Here is a 14,775-nt window from a genome sequence, read left to right as displayed (position 1 = left end):
GCTTCAACATTTTCTCCATTGCCATTTGAAAATAACATCGCAACATGATGTTTGACAGCTCACAGCTGAAAGAAAGAAAGAAAGAAAGAAAGAACACCAGAGCGGGATGGGGCTGGATCATGCAGATCATTTTGCATCAGTTTGCTTCTCTTGGGTGGAGGAAGAGGTGGCTGAGGGAGGATGCAGAGGGTCTGCAGTGGAGCAAGGAGGAAAGAGAAAGGAAGGAGGAGGCGCAGACAGTCACGGATTCATCATTCCACTGATGCAACCCTTCACAGCCATGTTTTTGAAATATCCTCAAGCCTCATTAAAGGTTAACGAAGACAGGCGGGGGAGAGAAAAGGCAGGTGCCGACACCAAACGTAGCAGACTTAGTTTCTAGACTTGGATAAACACCTCCCCTTAGTTCCACCATTGGACTCTCAAACACAGACCGCAGGCTGAATCGTGTCTGGTAGCCACAACAAACAGCTGCTGGAAGTAAAACCATCTGGAAGTACACCGGACAAGCATGGTCTGACTCAGCCAAGTCTCCATCCAGCAGCCAACCGTTTTGTATGTAATCCACAAACTCCTGTTGTTTTCATTCGAGACCTCCTCAAACATCACTTCCTGCTTCTCCTCGCTCCTGGCCGCTGGAGACCTCATGCTAGCACAGCCGCCTGTTCGGCGAGCCAGTGGTCATGCTAGCTAGCTAGTTCTCTTGCTAGTTAGCGCCCATGCTACTTTGAGATGACGCAGCAGGAAATTTCCAGGGCCAGAGATGCGCAGCCTTGTTAAAAACTCAAAACATATTCACTTTTGTCGTAAAAAAAGTTGTTGGAACGGAGTCCACAGTTAATTAGTGAGTGATAGGGAGAACTCAGTGACTCTAGCTGAGCATACGGTTTTGTTTCCGGGGAAAGAGCGGGGGAAACAGGACGGGGCTAGCATGACCCTCGATAGCATAACTTCCATTGGCATGACTCACACTAGCATATAAAGCAGTATCGTCCAAGCTAGTAACCACGCTGCAGACAACAGCCCAGTGTTGTTCTTAGTCGTATGGAACTGTGTTATTATTATTTTTTAAGTAATTTGAATTGGAAAGAAAAACAATTGAGTGTACAAGAAAACAGCTTCAGCCCCATGAATGTCTACCGGAAAACAAACTTACCACCAGTCTCTGGGGAACTCTTCTTTTCCGATTTGTTCCTTTTTTCTCGCCTCCAACGCAATTTCGTCCCGTCAGAGTCATAACTGCCAGCTAAATAACCCCAGAACGCCTGGGTGAAGTAGGGTTTTTTAACTTTAATAGGTTGTGAGTCTGGCTGGGAACCCAAGCTGACCTTGGCGGGCAAACAGAGACCTGACCAATCAGAGGTGTCGGCTTTGGCTCCCGCGGGATTGTGGGTAATGTAAATTTTGTCCGTAGCATCGCAGCAGTGACACGTTCATGATTTCATTCATCTTCTCTTCTATCATTCATAATCTGGGGGCTTTTAGAAAGTTCTTGAGGGGAAATAAAAGGGGTTTTCATTTCCAGACGCGAGGTTGACGCAATTTTAGAGTGCTTAAATAAATAATTACTCAGGGTAAACAAAAAAAAAAAAAGTTGTTTGTCTTTCTGCGTGTTTGTCTAAGTGTGTGTGGGAGTACATTAATCAAACAAGTATGCTGAGGTGAAATTAATTTCTTAAATTATTAAACAGTCGTTGTGCTTTCTTTTTTCTAGTCTTTGCATTACACAGATAGAAATAAAATGATAAATTTTTTCCCTATTTTACTGCCTCCTGGGGACGGCGGACTTCCTTCTCCAGGACTAGAGGGCCCGTCACACTCGCCTTTTCCCTGTCAGGAACAAATCAAATGGAAAGATATTCAGTGTCGGCACACACCGTATACACACACGGCAGCACGGAGAACCCACGCAGTCTCACACAAAAAACACACAGGAACACAAACACACACTGTAACACAGAGACCTGGTGTGTCTCCGCCTGTTTGTCACCATGAATCTGAAGGGACGCTAACGTTCCCTCTCAGTGTTTCCTGCACCCCCGGGGTCAAACACTTTGCTGCACACCACCATTATTCAATCTGCGTGTGTGTGTGTGTGTGTGTCTGTATATGTGTGTGCGCACGCAGGTAAACGGCCGGCCTGTTTCTCTAACTGGGTTAGTTTATCTTGTTTAGCGGCGAGGCCAGAAAAGGCCGCAGCTGCTCCTTTCCGCTGCCAGCTTGGATTCCTGCAGTTTCCAGCTCGTCTCCAAAACCTGCTGATGAATAAGCAGCATCCCCACACACACACACACACACACACACACACACACACACACACACACACGAAATCATATTCTATGAGCTGCCTGGCTTGTTGGACGAGGTCACTTCTCTGACTCGGGCTCCTCATGAGAAGAGGCTTGTTGACCTCCTACCTGTCAGGAAGCCTCTTGCTGTTTTGATCATGTGCTTCCATCTTTTCCATCAGATTTATGGTTATTTTTCGGGATGGGATTAAATTATATCTGGCAAAAAACATAGTCATTTTTTGCTATAGTTTAAGCAGCTTGCTTCTAATTCCGCCATCGTTTATGTCTTAAATATTTGGGAGTATTTTCTACCGAAGGCTTTGCTAATTTAAAGCACTTCTGTCAAATCCAGATGATTTCCAAGGCGAATCATAACAAAATTGTCGAATAATAACTTTGGAGGCCGTCTCGGTCTGGAAGCTAATTTTGTTTCTGTGCCTTTTTCACGTGTCTGTGAGACCGAATTTTCTCCTGGAAGCCGGTTCCAGAAAATGGACCAACGTCTGAAGAAACGGCGAAGTTGAGCAGTTGAAAGAAGCAACAGAATGTTGTATTGTCTGGACTAAAGGGCAGAGTCTCTGCGCCCCCCGCCAGCTGCCTCCCAGAGAGCCACTAACTCCGTCCTGCTGTGTTCTCCGGCCCGTCTGGACTGAGACTCATCAGTCTGTCAAGCTTTGACAGCCTGATATTTTCCCGTCGACGTCCCTTCCGACCCCCCTGAGTGCCGGACCTCGTCGATCCCTCGTCACCCGAGCGACCGACGCCGCACGCTTCCTGCTCCGACCTTCACATCCCGCCGCATCCCCTTGCATTCGCAAATTTGTCCTGAGAGGACCTAACGCCGCCCCCAAGAGGTACCAAAGACAAACCAAAACCAAAAAATCGACAAGAAGTTACAAGTTTTACCAAAAGGTCAACAAAATGAGACAAATCATGATGTAAAAAAAAAATCCAGAATATAAGGGAAAAAAAGGGCTTTAGAGGTAAATCATGTTGAAGCCAATGAGATATTCCCTAAAAAACACCAAAGAATCACACTTATGGTTCCAGACTTTGTGAAGTATTCTCCAGAAAGCTGGCATTGATTACCTAAAATGCACTACTAGAAGCAAAGAGGGGGGAAAAAAACATGCAGGGATTACCTTAAATGCACTGATAGAAGCACCAACAAAAATAAAAGTATCCAAAGGTTTGAGTGAAATCTTTCAGTCACTGGGAGATCAACAAGACAGGGATAAATTCCTGTTAGAGAAGAGGCAAGGATGGAGAACCTTCTCCAGACCTCAGATTCACCTCAGACCAGAGCTCAAGAGTTCATTGATCTGGGTCAAAGGTCACCAGTCAGCTATGTTTGAACCGAGGAGAGAAGATGCTGGGGTGGAGCAGTATACGACACTATGCTTCACGTAGAGGAGGAGGAAAAGGTAGGGAGATGAGAGGATAGAGGAGGTCAGAGGAAGTCAGAGGAAGTCACAGGAGGTCAGAGGAGGACACGGGAGGTAATGGGAGGAAACATCAGCACATTTAATCCAGAGGACGAGACAGGAGCTGAAACACTGTCACATCTCATCTGTAGTCTGAACACACGCACGAACCGATCATCCCTATGGCCTCAAAGATCTGAAGGTGTGTGTATTTGTATGTGTGTGTGTGAGATAATGCTGTGTAATTAGTGTTGTAATTGTATTTCTCCTGCATATGATCTTTTCATCATGAAATAAAAAAGGCTGAAGGAGTTCTAATTCAATCTTATCTGGTTCTACAGGTTCTTCATCTGTTTGCCCTCCCCCCCCACTCACACACACATATACATACACACTCACACACACAGACCCTCACGCAAATATGCGCACACACACACACACACACACGCATGTGCACGCGCTGCTTCCTGGCCGCGAGACCAATTTGATTTACAGGGGATTTTAATCCAAGCGGGAGCAAAGGCACCGCTAGGCAGACTCTGTGTGTGTGTGTGTGTGTGTGTGTGTGTGTGTGTGTGTGTGTGTGTGTGTGTGTGTGTGTGCGCATGGGGGGGCTTTCAATAAATTAAAATTCTTATATGATCGTCACCTTCTTTCTAATCATTCATTCATTCATCATCGACCCGTCTTATTGTCAGTGTCAGGTGGGAGGAGCCAATTCCAGCTGTCATTGGGTAAGGGGCGGGGCTTAACCTGGACCTGTCAATCATTCAACCGTTCACCCTCTCATTCACACCTATGGACAATGAAAAGTCTTCTGTGAACCTGCTGACTGAGAACCTGGAGAGAGACCAGGCTGGAGAACATGGAGAGAACTCACAGAGTGAACCAAGGCTGGAGAACTTTGCCAGTTCTACTTTCAGAACAAAGGCTGAGAAATCTGTATGTTTATGAAAGCTGTAAACCAGCTGAGAGGGTCCAGTCAGAAGGTCTGAGCTGCAGCCCAGAGGGGAACCATCCTGGAGAATTCTGGAGTAATGGGTGGAGAACCCTGCAAACTGTCTGACACACCTGTGGTTTCTCTAAGAGCATTCAGAGGTCGGTCTACTGAGGTTTGAGAAGCAAGACAGACAGGACCTGTGATGGAAGCAAATGATCTGAGACTCTATGGAGGGAGCAGACCACGGGGAGAAGATATGGTTGTACGTCACTATATGATGTGTGACTGGTTGTATGTCTCCATGGGGATGAGAGGGTGAATGGTTGTGTCTCCATGGATATGAGAGGGCGAATGGTTGTGTCTCCATGGAGATGAGAGGGTGAATGGTTGCATACCTCCATAGGGATGAAAGGGTGAATGGTTGTGTCTCCATGGAGATGAGAGGGTGAATGTTTGCATGTCCCCAGGGTGTCCCAGTGATGGCTCACCCAATCCCAGATGGATGGGCTCCACCCCCTGCAGGATAGACGTAGACGAATGAATGAACGAATGAAAGAATGGATGAGTGTGTGGTTGGAATGGGCTCCGAGTGGAATTCCGGAAAAATCCCAACATGTCTGAATATTTGAAGGTTTCCGGTGCTTTACCTCCAGACCCCTGGAGGCCGGGGGCCCGGCAGGTCCGGGGGTCCGGGGGAGCGGAGTCCCGACGAACAGTCGCCGTTTGTCCGCGCCGCCGTGCCCGCGCCCGGCGGCGCGCATTGACATTTCACTCACGTCCCATTCAAAGTTCAGGCTTCCAGACGAGAGGGAGGGACGGGGGGGTGCGTGGGGGGGTAAACAGTCAACCCCCCCACCGGGCCGGGCAGGGAGGAGGACGCACCGGGGAGGGGGGGGGGCGGACACTTGAATGCACCCCCCCACCGGAGGTTGTTGGACCCTCCGCCGGTCGCCGTGGGGGAGGGGGGGGGGCTCTCACACAGTGATCATGTGACCAACCCGGCGGACCGACGGAGCCGAGCAAAGCGGGTCGACCCCCCCGCCCCCAACCCCCTCTCTCACCGATGTGGATGATGGAGTCTCCGGTTCCGGTGCTGCAGCGCAGGATCCAGAGCAGCAACACCCGCAGCATCTCCATCCCCGGTCCGAGCCGAGGGGCGCATCCGCCCGCACACAGTCCTGCGTGAACCCCCTCCTGCTGCCGGCACCCCGACCCCCAACCCCCGCTGGGGGGGCAAATGTATATCCGGTGCGTTCCAAAAAGCAAAAAAGGAGAGAAAAGCGGAGGGGGGAGTGAAATAACAGATCCAAAGTGGCGGAGGTGAAGACGAGAAGGAGGGGAGGAGGAGAAGGAGGAGAGGAGGAGGAGGGAGGTGACGCCGGCCGGGAGAGCAGGCGGGCGGGGAGAGGGAGCGGAGACACCGGCGTCCGTCCGTCCGGCGCTGGGGCTCCCTAAGCCGGGTCTGAGGACCGGCACCGCAGAGAGGAGGAGGAGCGGAGCCGCTGCCTACACCTCTCTCTCTCTCTCTCTCTCTCTCTCTCTCTCTCACTCTCTCTCTATCTATCTCTCTCTCTCACTCTCTCTCTCTCTCTCTCTCTCTCTCTCTCACTCTCTCACTCTCTCACTCTCTCACTCCCTCCCTCCCACCCTCCACCCACGTGACTGCAGAGACTATCTCCGGCGCTCGGAGCTCCGGGCAGAGAGAAGGAGCTTGCAAGGAGATGGATGGATGGATGGGTGGATGGATGGGTGGAGGACAGAAGGATGTGGAGGAAGACAGAGAGGAGGAAACGCGCCCCGGTCGGATGGTGGGACGCTCAGGGATGAAGAGCGACCAGGAGGACGGAGAGGAAGAGGAGAAGGTAACTAAGTTACTTCGGTGGGAAAAAAAACACCGGGGGGGGGGGTGGAGGGAGGAGGTGGAGATGGAAGTGGATGTTGAAGGAGAACGTTGAGAGAGGGGAAGAGGTTGAGGTAGAGATTGAGGGAGGAGGTGGAGGTTAAGGGGGATGTGGAGTTTGAGGAAGGAGGTGAAGATGAAGGTTGACATGGAGGTTGATGGAGGAGGTGGAGGTTGAGGTGGAGGGAGGAGGTAAGATGGAGATGGAGGTTGAAGGGGGAGGTGGAGATGTAGGTGAAGCTGAGGTAGGAGGGGGAGGTTGAGGTGGAGCTGGAGGGTGAAGATAGAGGGAGGAGGTGGAGATGGAGATAGTGGTTGAGATGGAGGTGGAGGTTGAGGTGGAGATGGAGGTTGACGGAGGAGGTTGAGTTTAAGGGAGGAGATGGAGCTTGAGGTGGAGGGAGGAGGTGGAGATAAGAGGGGGAGGTTGAGGGGGGTGGAGTTGGAGGTGGAGGTTGAGGGAGAAGGTGGAGGTTGCGGGGGGAGGCTCCAGGAGTTGCAGCAACCGGGTGCAGACCCCCCCGAGGGCCCCAGCTAGATGTAGATGTTTGTTTGAGATCCTCAGAGGTTCACTTTAAGTGTTTACAACTTAATAACAGAGCTGGGATTGTAAAAACGTATTATATATATATATATTATTTATACAAGTGATTACACTGTAATATATACATATATATGTACACATTACAGTGTAATCACTTGTGTAATATATATAATGGTTTAATAAGTTATGTATACTACCATGGCATAACCTAATATATATATATTACAGTGTCATAAGTTTTATATAGATATTGTGAGATTATATAGATTGTGTAATAACTCATTTTTATATAGAGACATATATTACAGTGGAATGGCAACAAGAAAGGCCCCAGTGTTCCTCTCAGCTGAGAGGAAGGAGAAGATGTAGAGAGAGAGAATATATCGAGGGGAGATGTGGAGGAGAAGATGAGATGTGGAGAGATGTGGAGAGGGAGATGAGGAGAGGAAGGAGAAGATGTTGACGCGTGAGAGACAACTGGATGACTCCGAGAGAAGAAAACCATCTGCAAACCAGTGGCAGGATGAACATGAAGTACGTCTGTGGTGAAGGTTCTCCAGGGTGGGCATCCACCTGGGGGTCAGCAGGGGATCAGAATGTAGAGAAGAACAGGTGGAGGACGAGGAAACAGGAAGTGGATCCAGAAGTAACCAGGGTTGAAGAGAGACACCAGCAGGAACCCCAGTACCAACAACCTGCTGACCATCACCTGTGTCCAGGAGCTCCCAGCATGAAGGTGTCTCCAAGAGCCCCCAGGTGGACTGAACCTGACGTTACAATTAAAGGATATTTCTGGAATGACAGCGGCTCAGAAATCCCCTTTAATTGTGTGGTTGTGTTCAGTGTTGGCAGCAGGGGGCGCCGCAGGGCTGGGGGGCATCTGCAGCTGGACAATTATCAGGAAATACCAACATCTGATCCTGGTCAGATTCTCCAGGGTTTGATCCGGATCGACCCAGGGGAAGACGTTGGGAAGAATTTTTAATTGATTTACCTCAATGCAATACTTTTTATTGTCATATAAAATCCTCATTGGGTATCTTAACCTTGTTTTAATATCATCATCATACAATGTATATTGATATTTTCATTATTACCATTAGATGGGATATCAGTTTCATATGTCATTAATATATTTTTTCATTATTTAATGATTATTATCATCAAATAGTCATTAGATAAATTATATATTATGATAATATATTAGTTGCATAAAAAATATAATTAATCTCTACAGAAGAGAAATCTGTCAATTCAAGAAAATAGAATAAAACATGATTTATTAGACGCCAATTATTTTTTTTTGCTTAAATATAAAGACTATTTCATTGGTTCTGACAGATTTGAATCAACTTTATTGAAACAGTGAGATGACTTGGTAAACATTCCCGTTAGTAATTACTTATAATTAATTGTTCTACAGATCTGAAAATAATCTGTATAATAAAACTGTAACAACTGATTCATATCAATTAACAACTGATTCATATCATCAAAAGTAATTCATATCAATTTGACACTGATTCATATCATTAAGTGGTTCATATCAACTTACAACTGAATGTTATTAAAAGTGGTTAATGACAGAACAATGTATCGATGTTGTTAAAGTGATTGCTATCAACGAACAGGTGATTCATTGATTCCCACCATTAAAAGGGATCCATATCAATTAACAACAGCTTGCTGTCAACAAACTGGTGTGAATGCAAGGTGATTAATAAGTGATTTCCTCTTTACCACTGAACTGTCAATCAACCAAGTGATGAAGAACCTTCCTGTGAGACCTGCTTCTGGAGGAGGGACATCAAGCACCAAGCTCCCTGTGCATGAAGAAGAGCTGGACCCATGGATGGAGATGACCTTCAGCTTCCTAAGGTCACCGCTGGGAGGAGGAGGGCCAATCACGGACGGCGTCCCGGGTTCTAGGCTAACACTCCTCACCGGCTCCATCCATCTGGTCCACCAACCCTGAATAAGACATGAGGGGGGCTTCACCATGCCCCGCCATATTTATTTATTCATCACAACACATGCACACACCATCTATATGGTAATGACACTGTATTAACAGGCACCGAGAGGTTTGATAAGCTGTGAGCATAAATAATACTGGTCTTAGAAGTTGACTTTGAGTCGCCTCTCCGTCAGTCAGCCCAGGAACGCTTCCAGAAGCTCAGACGGTTCCTAGCCTCTGGGTTCTGGCCTGAGGAAGTCCTCAGAAAGGAGAAGTCTAGGTCCTCATCAGGTTTCTTCCTCCCTGACAGCCCGATACGGGCCGATCGAATCAATACATTGATTGATCTGCGCATTCACTCAGCATCTGAGACGCCACGTGGACTGTTGATGCGTTGGATATTGATCGGTGTCACCAATCACCCCAGAGGGACAAACCAAAAGATTCATTTCTACAGATTGAATCCGATTATTGGCACATTATTGATCCCTCCAATTGTGACTGATGTTCTCACTGATTCACTGCTTCACAATTCGTGCTCACACACGTTCGCGCATGCAGAGATCGCCCATTAGGTGTTTGGTGGAACATCACTCCTCCTACTGGCCACCAGCTGTTATTGCAGGGCTTTTACACATTGATTTCCCATCCAAATTAAAATATAAATATTTCTATGAATGTCCTCCAAATCGCCAAAGAATCGGTACTTTAAAGTTTCTTTTGAAATCCTATAAAACCAAGATAAAATAAATAAAACCCATAAACAGAATGAATGAAAATAAAAGCGAGGGAATAAATAAATCAATAAAAGATAAAAAGCTCAAAGAATGCCCTTTAAAGAAAGCCTTTTTTTAAGTTGACATTCGGCACGTGTCAGTACCACAACAAGGTACTGGTTTGAGACCTTTATCCCTCAAGCTTAGTCTTCGTGGGTTCCTGCTCCAGATGTTCTCCAGGGCCCAGAGATCCTCATAGAATTCTTCCCAGCGAGGTCTTGAGACATGGGAGCTGTAGAGGCAACAGCGCCGTCTCCAAGCAAAATAAAAACCAATGTGAAAATGGAGAACTTATTTTCATTTGTGCTAATTCTGCAAAGATTCAGCACTTTGCACCCCACGCTGGCTTCGCCTTCATGGACTTTGGGTGCTCTGGTCTTCTCTTGGACCTCAGGTCTTCACACTGACAAATGCAACCTCCTGCTTGATGTTCCTCCTCTCCTCAGGAGAACTTCCCTCCAACTCCATAGGAAAAAGAGCAGCCTTCCCGCCGCAGCATTTCATGAGATTCCTGAGGGGAGACACATTTCACCTGAATTATTCTCTCTCTCTCTCACACACTCACACACTCTCTCACACACTCTCTCACACACTCTCTCTCACACTCTCTCTCACACTCTCTCTCACACTCTCTCTCACACACACTCTCACACACACTCTCACACACACTCTCTCTCTCACACACACACACACACACACACACACACACACACACACACACACACACACACACACACACACACACACACACACACACACACACACACACACACACACACACACACACACACACACACACACACACACACACACACACACCTCCTTAGGGATATTGCTTGGACTTGGAGATAAAAAGGGGGACTGTGTGTGTACAACAATCCATACTCTATCCTCACACACAAAAAAAACGTATTACAATATCAATTGAAGTCAAACAACTTTGTGTGTATGTGCGTCTATTTGTGAGTGTGTACACATGTGTGTACACAGGTTTCTTTGTATGTTTCTGAGTGTGTCTGTCTGCGAGTGTCGATGTGAGTGTGGACGTCTCTATTGTGTTTCTGGGTGCAAGCCTGGGAGTGAATGTCTATGTGTGTGTATGCCTGTGTCTCTGCGAGTGTGTCCCTGAATGTGAGTCTGTGTGTTTATATATCTGTGTGTGTATATGCTTATGTGTGTGTGTGTTTGAGTCTATCTGTGTGTGTGTGCCTGTGTGTGTCTGTGCATTTCAATCTGTGTGTCTATGCCTGTGTGTGTGTATGTGTGTGTATCTACCTGAGTGTGTATGCCTGTGTGTACTACTGGAGTAGAGGAGGAAGAGGGATGTTAATTGAACCAATCATGCAAGCCGTTGGAGAGACAAAGAGCAGTGATCAGGTCACAGTTAGAAATGTTTGGATACGCCAGCAGGCAAGTGGGTTTTCAATTGATTGATCAATCAATTTATTTTTTATTGAGTTTCATTTACTATTTTGTTTGGAAGAGTTTTGACGAATATTTTAGTTGACATTGAACGCACTTAAGGAATAAAAGACCTATCTTGTCATCTAAACTTGATGAAGTGACTTAATGGAGGGCACTACAGGAGGTGTCAGGCTCCCTCCTTTGTCCCAGCCGAGGCGGGAAACCTCAGCAGCTTCTGTGTCATCCAAGTGGTTATTATATGACCATACAGATTCTCTCTCACACACGCACACACGCACACAGAAGGTGGAGAAGAGGGAGAAGTCTTACGAGCTGATGGTCCCCCCCGTCTGAAACCCCTCCAATGATCCAGAGTCCTTCACTGGTTCTTTAAAATCTGTAGGTCAGGTCAGATTCGCCATGTGATTGGCTGTGGTGACCCCTGAAGGGAGAAGCCCAAGGAGAAGAAACCATGAATAGAAATAATTTTCCCCGCAGGACCAAATGGATTCATAGATCCATAGAAGTGGGAATATTCCATGTCTCTGAAATATTCATTAGACACGTTTTAATTAGTTTGTCTTCTGCAATAATACATGATTAAATTCATCTTCCTTGGTCTTCTCTCCACTGCTGCAAATGACTTAGAAATAGAAACACAAATAATTCAGAAAACTGAATGTAGCGACGTAATTTTAGGTGAAACCAACCATGAGCTGACTGTTTATATATATTTGATATGTTTCATTTCAACGATTGTTCTGTATGCATTTGAATATATTTTGTTCATGTGCAGAATTTACACTTGTGACAGCGCCCCCTGCAGGCAGGTGCAGGAGCACAGGCCAGGGGTCAGTCTGCCGCCTTGGCTGGATTATTCCCCCGACCGGCGGCCAATAAAGGGGATTGGGATCATCCTCAGGATTGACATTGAGGATCAGGACAATCCCAGGGGCGGCGAGGAGATTCCTCCGAAAGCAGATCCTGCGGAGGATGTTTGTTGGGGATGAACGTGTGAGGATCAGCCACAAAAGCTGTCAATCTTAATCTCCTGCATGCTGACTTTTATCATCAGATTAAGGGGCTTTTAACTTTTGAAATTCACTTGGGGGCGGGCAGGTGGAATTAGAAAAGAAGGATGAGAATTTTAATAACAAATCGGAGAACATTCCTATTCTCAGCACTGCCACTTCAACAGCCAACACCATATTTGTAGTTCTGTTACCTCCTCCTGGACATATTCAGAAGGAGGTTACGGAACTACAAGGGAGCAGCAAAAGAGAAGAAGAAGGAGGTCAAAGAGAGAAACCGAAGCTCATCTCCATTCAAACAAAGTCCTCTAAATGTCACGCCTAATTGACTCCAAAAGAGGGGGGGCTAAAAATAATGATACTATTTCTAAAATTTAAATCTCTGGTATGGCCGCCCTCAAGCAATAGGCACGAAGCTGACAGCGGCGAATTGGCTTTTAATGTAGCATCCTGGGTAAACCAGCTTGGTGAACCTGTTGATGAAGGTGAAGAGGTGAACCAGGGAGTTGGTGGAAACCTTGTAAAAGGACACAGTGCCTGCCGGCCAATTCAGAAAACTCCAACCCTCCAGAGGCCGGTGGCGGGAACATGATCTCACAACATGGTATTACGGCGGCCCACAAAGGTCACCGCCAGAGGGACAGAGAGGTCGAAAGACCAGGAAAACTGACTGCACGCAAATACACCTTAGTGTTGTCCCCCTTCCGTGCTATACATTTGTATGTGATGACTGTCGGACGCAGTGCTCCACTGCCCCTCCCTGCATAACACCTTAGGCCAAACGTCAAACCTGTCCATACGGTTGGGATACGACCGATATGACATGCGCAGGTTGTCTTCTTGTTGTCCGAAAGGGTCAGCTGGTTCCTGCGCTACTTCTGATCGTTCAGGTAGTTGGCAGAACTGCTGACTGACACCAAAGCACCAGGGAAACTGGCCATCAGGGAAGCATTGATGTCCAGCAGGGAAGACCTGGACTCCATGGAGTCTGACACCACAATCTTAAAGTTGCTGCTGTGGCGCTGAGATGACTGGGCCATGTTGTTGCCGATGTTTTTTTGGTCCCACAGCGTGTAACCTGTGGAAATTAGACAGGGAGCTTGTTCAATGGGGCAGCAAAGCGGGTGGATAATTGGCAGGAACAAAGTGAAGGTTCTGTTTCTTTCAAACCCACGATATCTGTCCAGCGTGTGTCCTCCCCGTCCTACCTGGGAGAAGAGTGCCCTTGCGAGCATCATAGAGCCTTCCCAGGGGGAAGGGCCAACCCAGCACAGCTGGTGTCATAGGATTATGGTGGAGGAACCCTGCTGGGGAACAGCACAGGATGACTGAGACCCCGCTGAGGAACGGAGAAGCCCGAAGGGGCGATTTCCTTCACAGGATTGATCGGTTTTGAAAGAACGGTTCCTTGCTGCGTCCAGAGGAGTCACCTACAAAGCTTCAGGATAGCAATGGAAGGGTTCCGGTTGGTTAATCCAGTCCAAGTGTCATTCTTTCTGAATTGGAATTTAGCCTTTAATCCGGGGCTCACAACGCACCCGAAAGGTTTTCTGAGAAGGGTTGAAATCCCAGCAGGAGCGCCAGCTGTACTTCTTTCCCGTCACGCTGACCAAATGAGGGGGTCCTCGGTGGAAGTAAACCAGTTTGTCGAGAAGGTAGAGGAACTCCGGGGACAGATGAGGGGAACACATTAAGGTCATCGTACAAACATCTATGTATATTTTACATCACGGACAAGTTTTACTCCGAAATAATTGTGCGTCATAACGGTGCAATGAGCATTTTCTCTTCCTGCCAAGAGCAGCGAATCGTCACTGGTCTAATGTGAATTTTATCAAGGACCCGTCCGGTCCGTTACTTTTTACAGCGACAACAACCGGCGCTCTGCTCTCAGGAACTACAACTCTGCGGTAACCACCACACACAGCAAGGGAATGCTACCACTTTGAGGGGCGGGCATAAAATCAGAAGCATCTCCGAGGCAATTAGGGAAAAGAACAGTGGCGAAGATCTGTCGCCATTGTCATCATCACCAAAAACGGCATACAAACACACACCAGCCACAGAGTCCTACCTTCTTGCACAGCCTGGAAGGGGTTGTTGGCCTCGATCAGCTTAATTGAGTGTGTGATCTTCTCGCTCTGCAGGATGTCATCGCTCAGAGATGAGGTTCGAATCAGCGAGCTGGAACAACTCGTCGTCCTGCACGGCGTTCTCCTAAAATACGGCCCCTGGAGAACAGGGAGACACTAGGGGTGAAAAACAATGTCACTAGGATCCCCCCCCCAAAAAGTGGTCACATCTGAAGAACACCGGGAGTTTATTTGGAGAGAGACGGGGAAAGAAGTTCAGGCTTCCAGACAACAGGTGGGGGGCGGGTTAACAGTCAACCTGGTGATCATGTGACCAACTCTGCAGACTGATGAGGCCGAGCAAAGCGGGTCGACCCCTCCACCCCTGCCCCCACCCCTCTCAACGATGTGGATGATGGGAGTCTCCAGTTCCGAT

The 14,775-nt window shown here is 47.6% G+C and overlaps 1 protein-coding gene and 1 long non-coding RNA gene across 2 annotated transcripts in view; both read right to left on the bottom strand.

Moving 5' to 3' along the window:
* grid1b (glutamate receptor, ionotropic, delta 1b) overlaps positions 1 to 6,162 on the bottom strand; it is a 116,154-nt gene extending 109,992 nt beyond the window's left edge. Inside the window, exon 1 of the mRNA XM_086139926.1 lies at positions 5,717 to 6,162. Coding sequence (XP_085996052.1) covers positions 5,717 to 5,792 — 76 coding nt within the window. The 5' untranslated portion in view covers positions 5,793 to 6,162. The remainder of the gene's footprint in view (positions 1 to 5,716) is intronic.
* A 1,979-nt stretch (positions 6,163 to 8,141) lies between these two features.
* LOC147215519 (uncharacterized) lies at positions 8,142 to 12,498 on the bottom strand. Its single transcript, XR_015104205.1, has 2 exons — positions 11,567 to 12,498; positions 8,142 to 10,343 (listed from the first exon to the last, which is right to left on the bottom strand). It is a non-coding gene; the product is annotated as an uncharacterized LOC147215519 (long non-coding RNA).
* Positions 12,499 to 14,775: the final 2,277 nt, after the last annotated feature.

This window comes from Fistularia commersonii, chromosome 32 (genome assembly GCF_037954325.1).
Source record: "Fistularia commersonii isolate RoL2024-O1a breed Wild chromosome 32, RoL_Fcom_v1.0, whole genome shotgun sequence".
Taxonomy (NCBI): domain Eukaryota; kingdom Metazoa; phylum Chordata; class Actinopteri; order Syngnathiformes; family Fistulariidae; genus Fistularia; species Fistularia commersonii.
The sequence above is the reverse complement of the archived record's forward strand: the minus strand, read 5'-3'. Positions and strand labels throughout refer to the sequence as shown.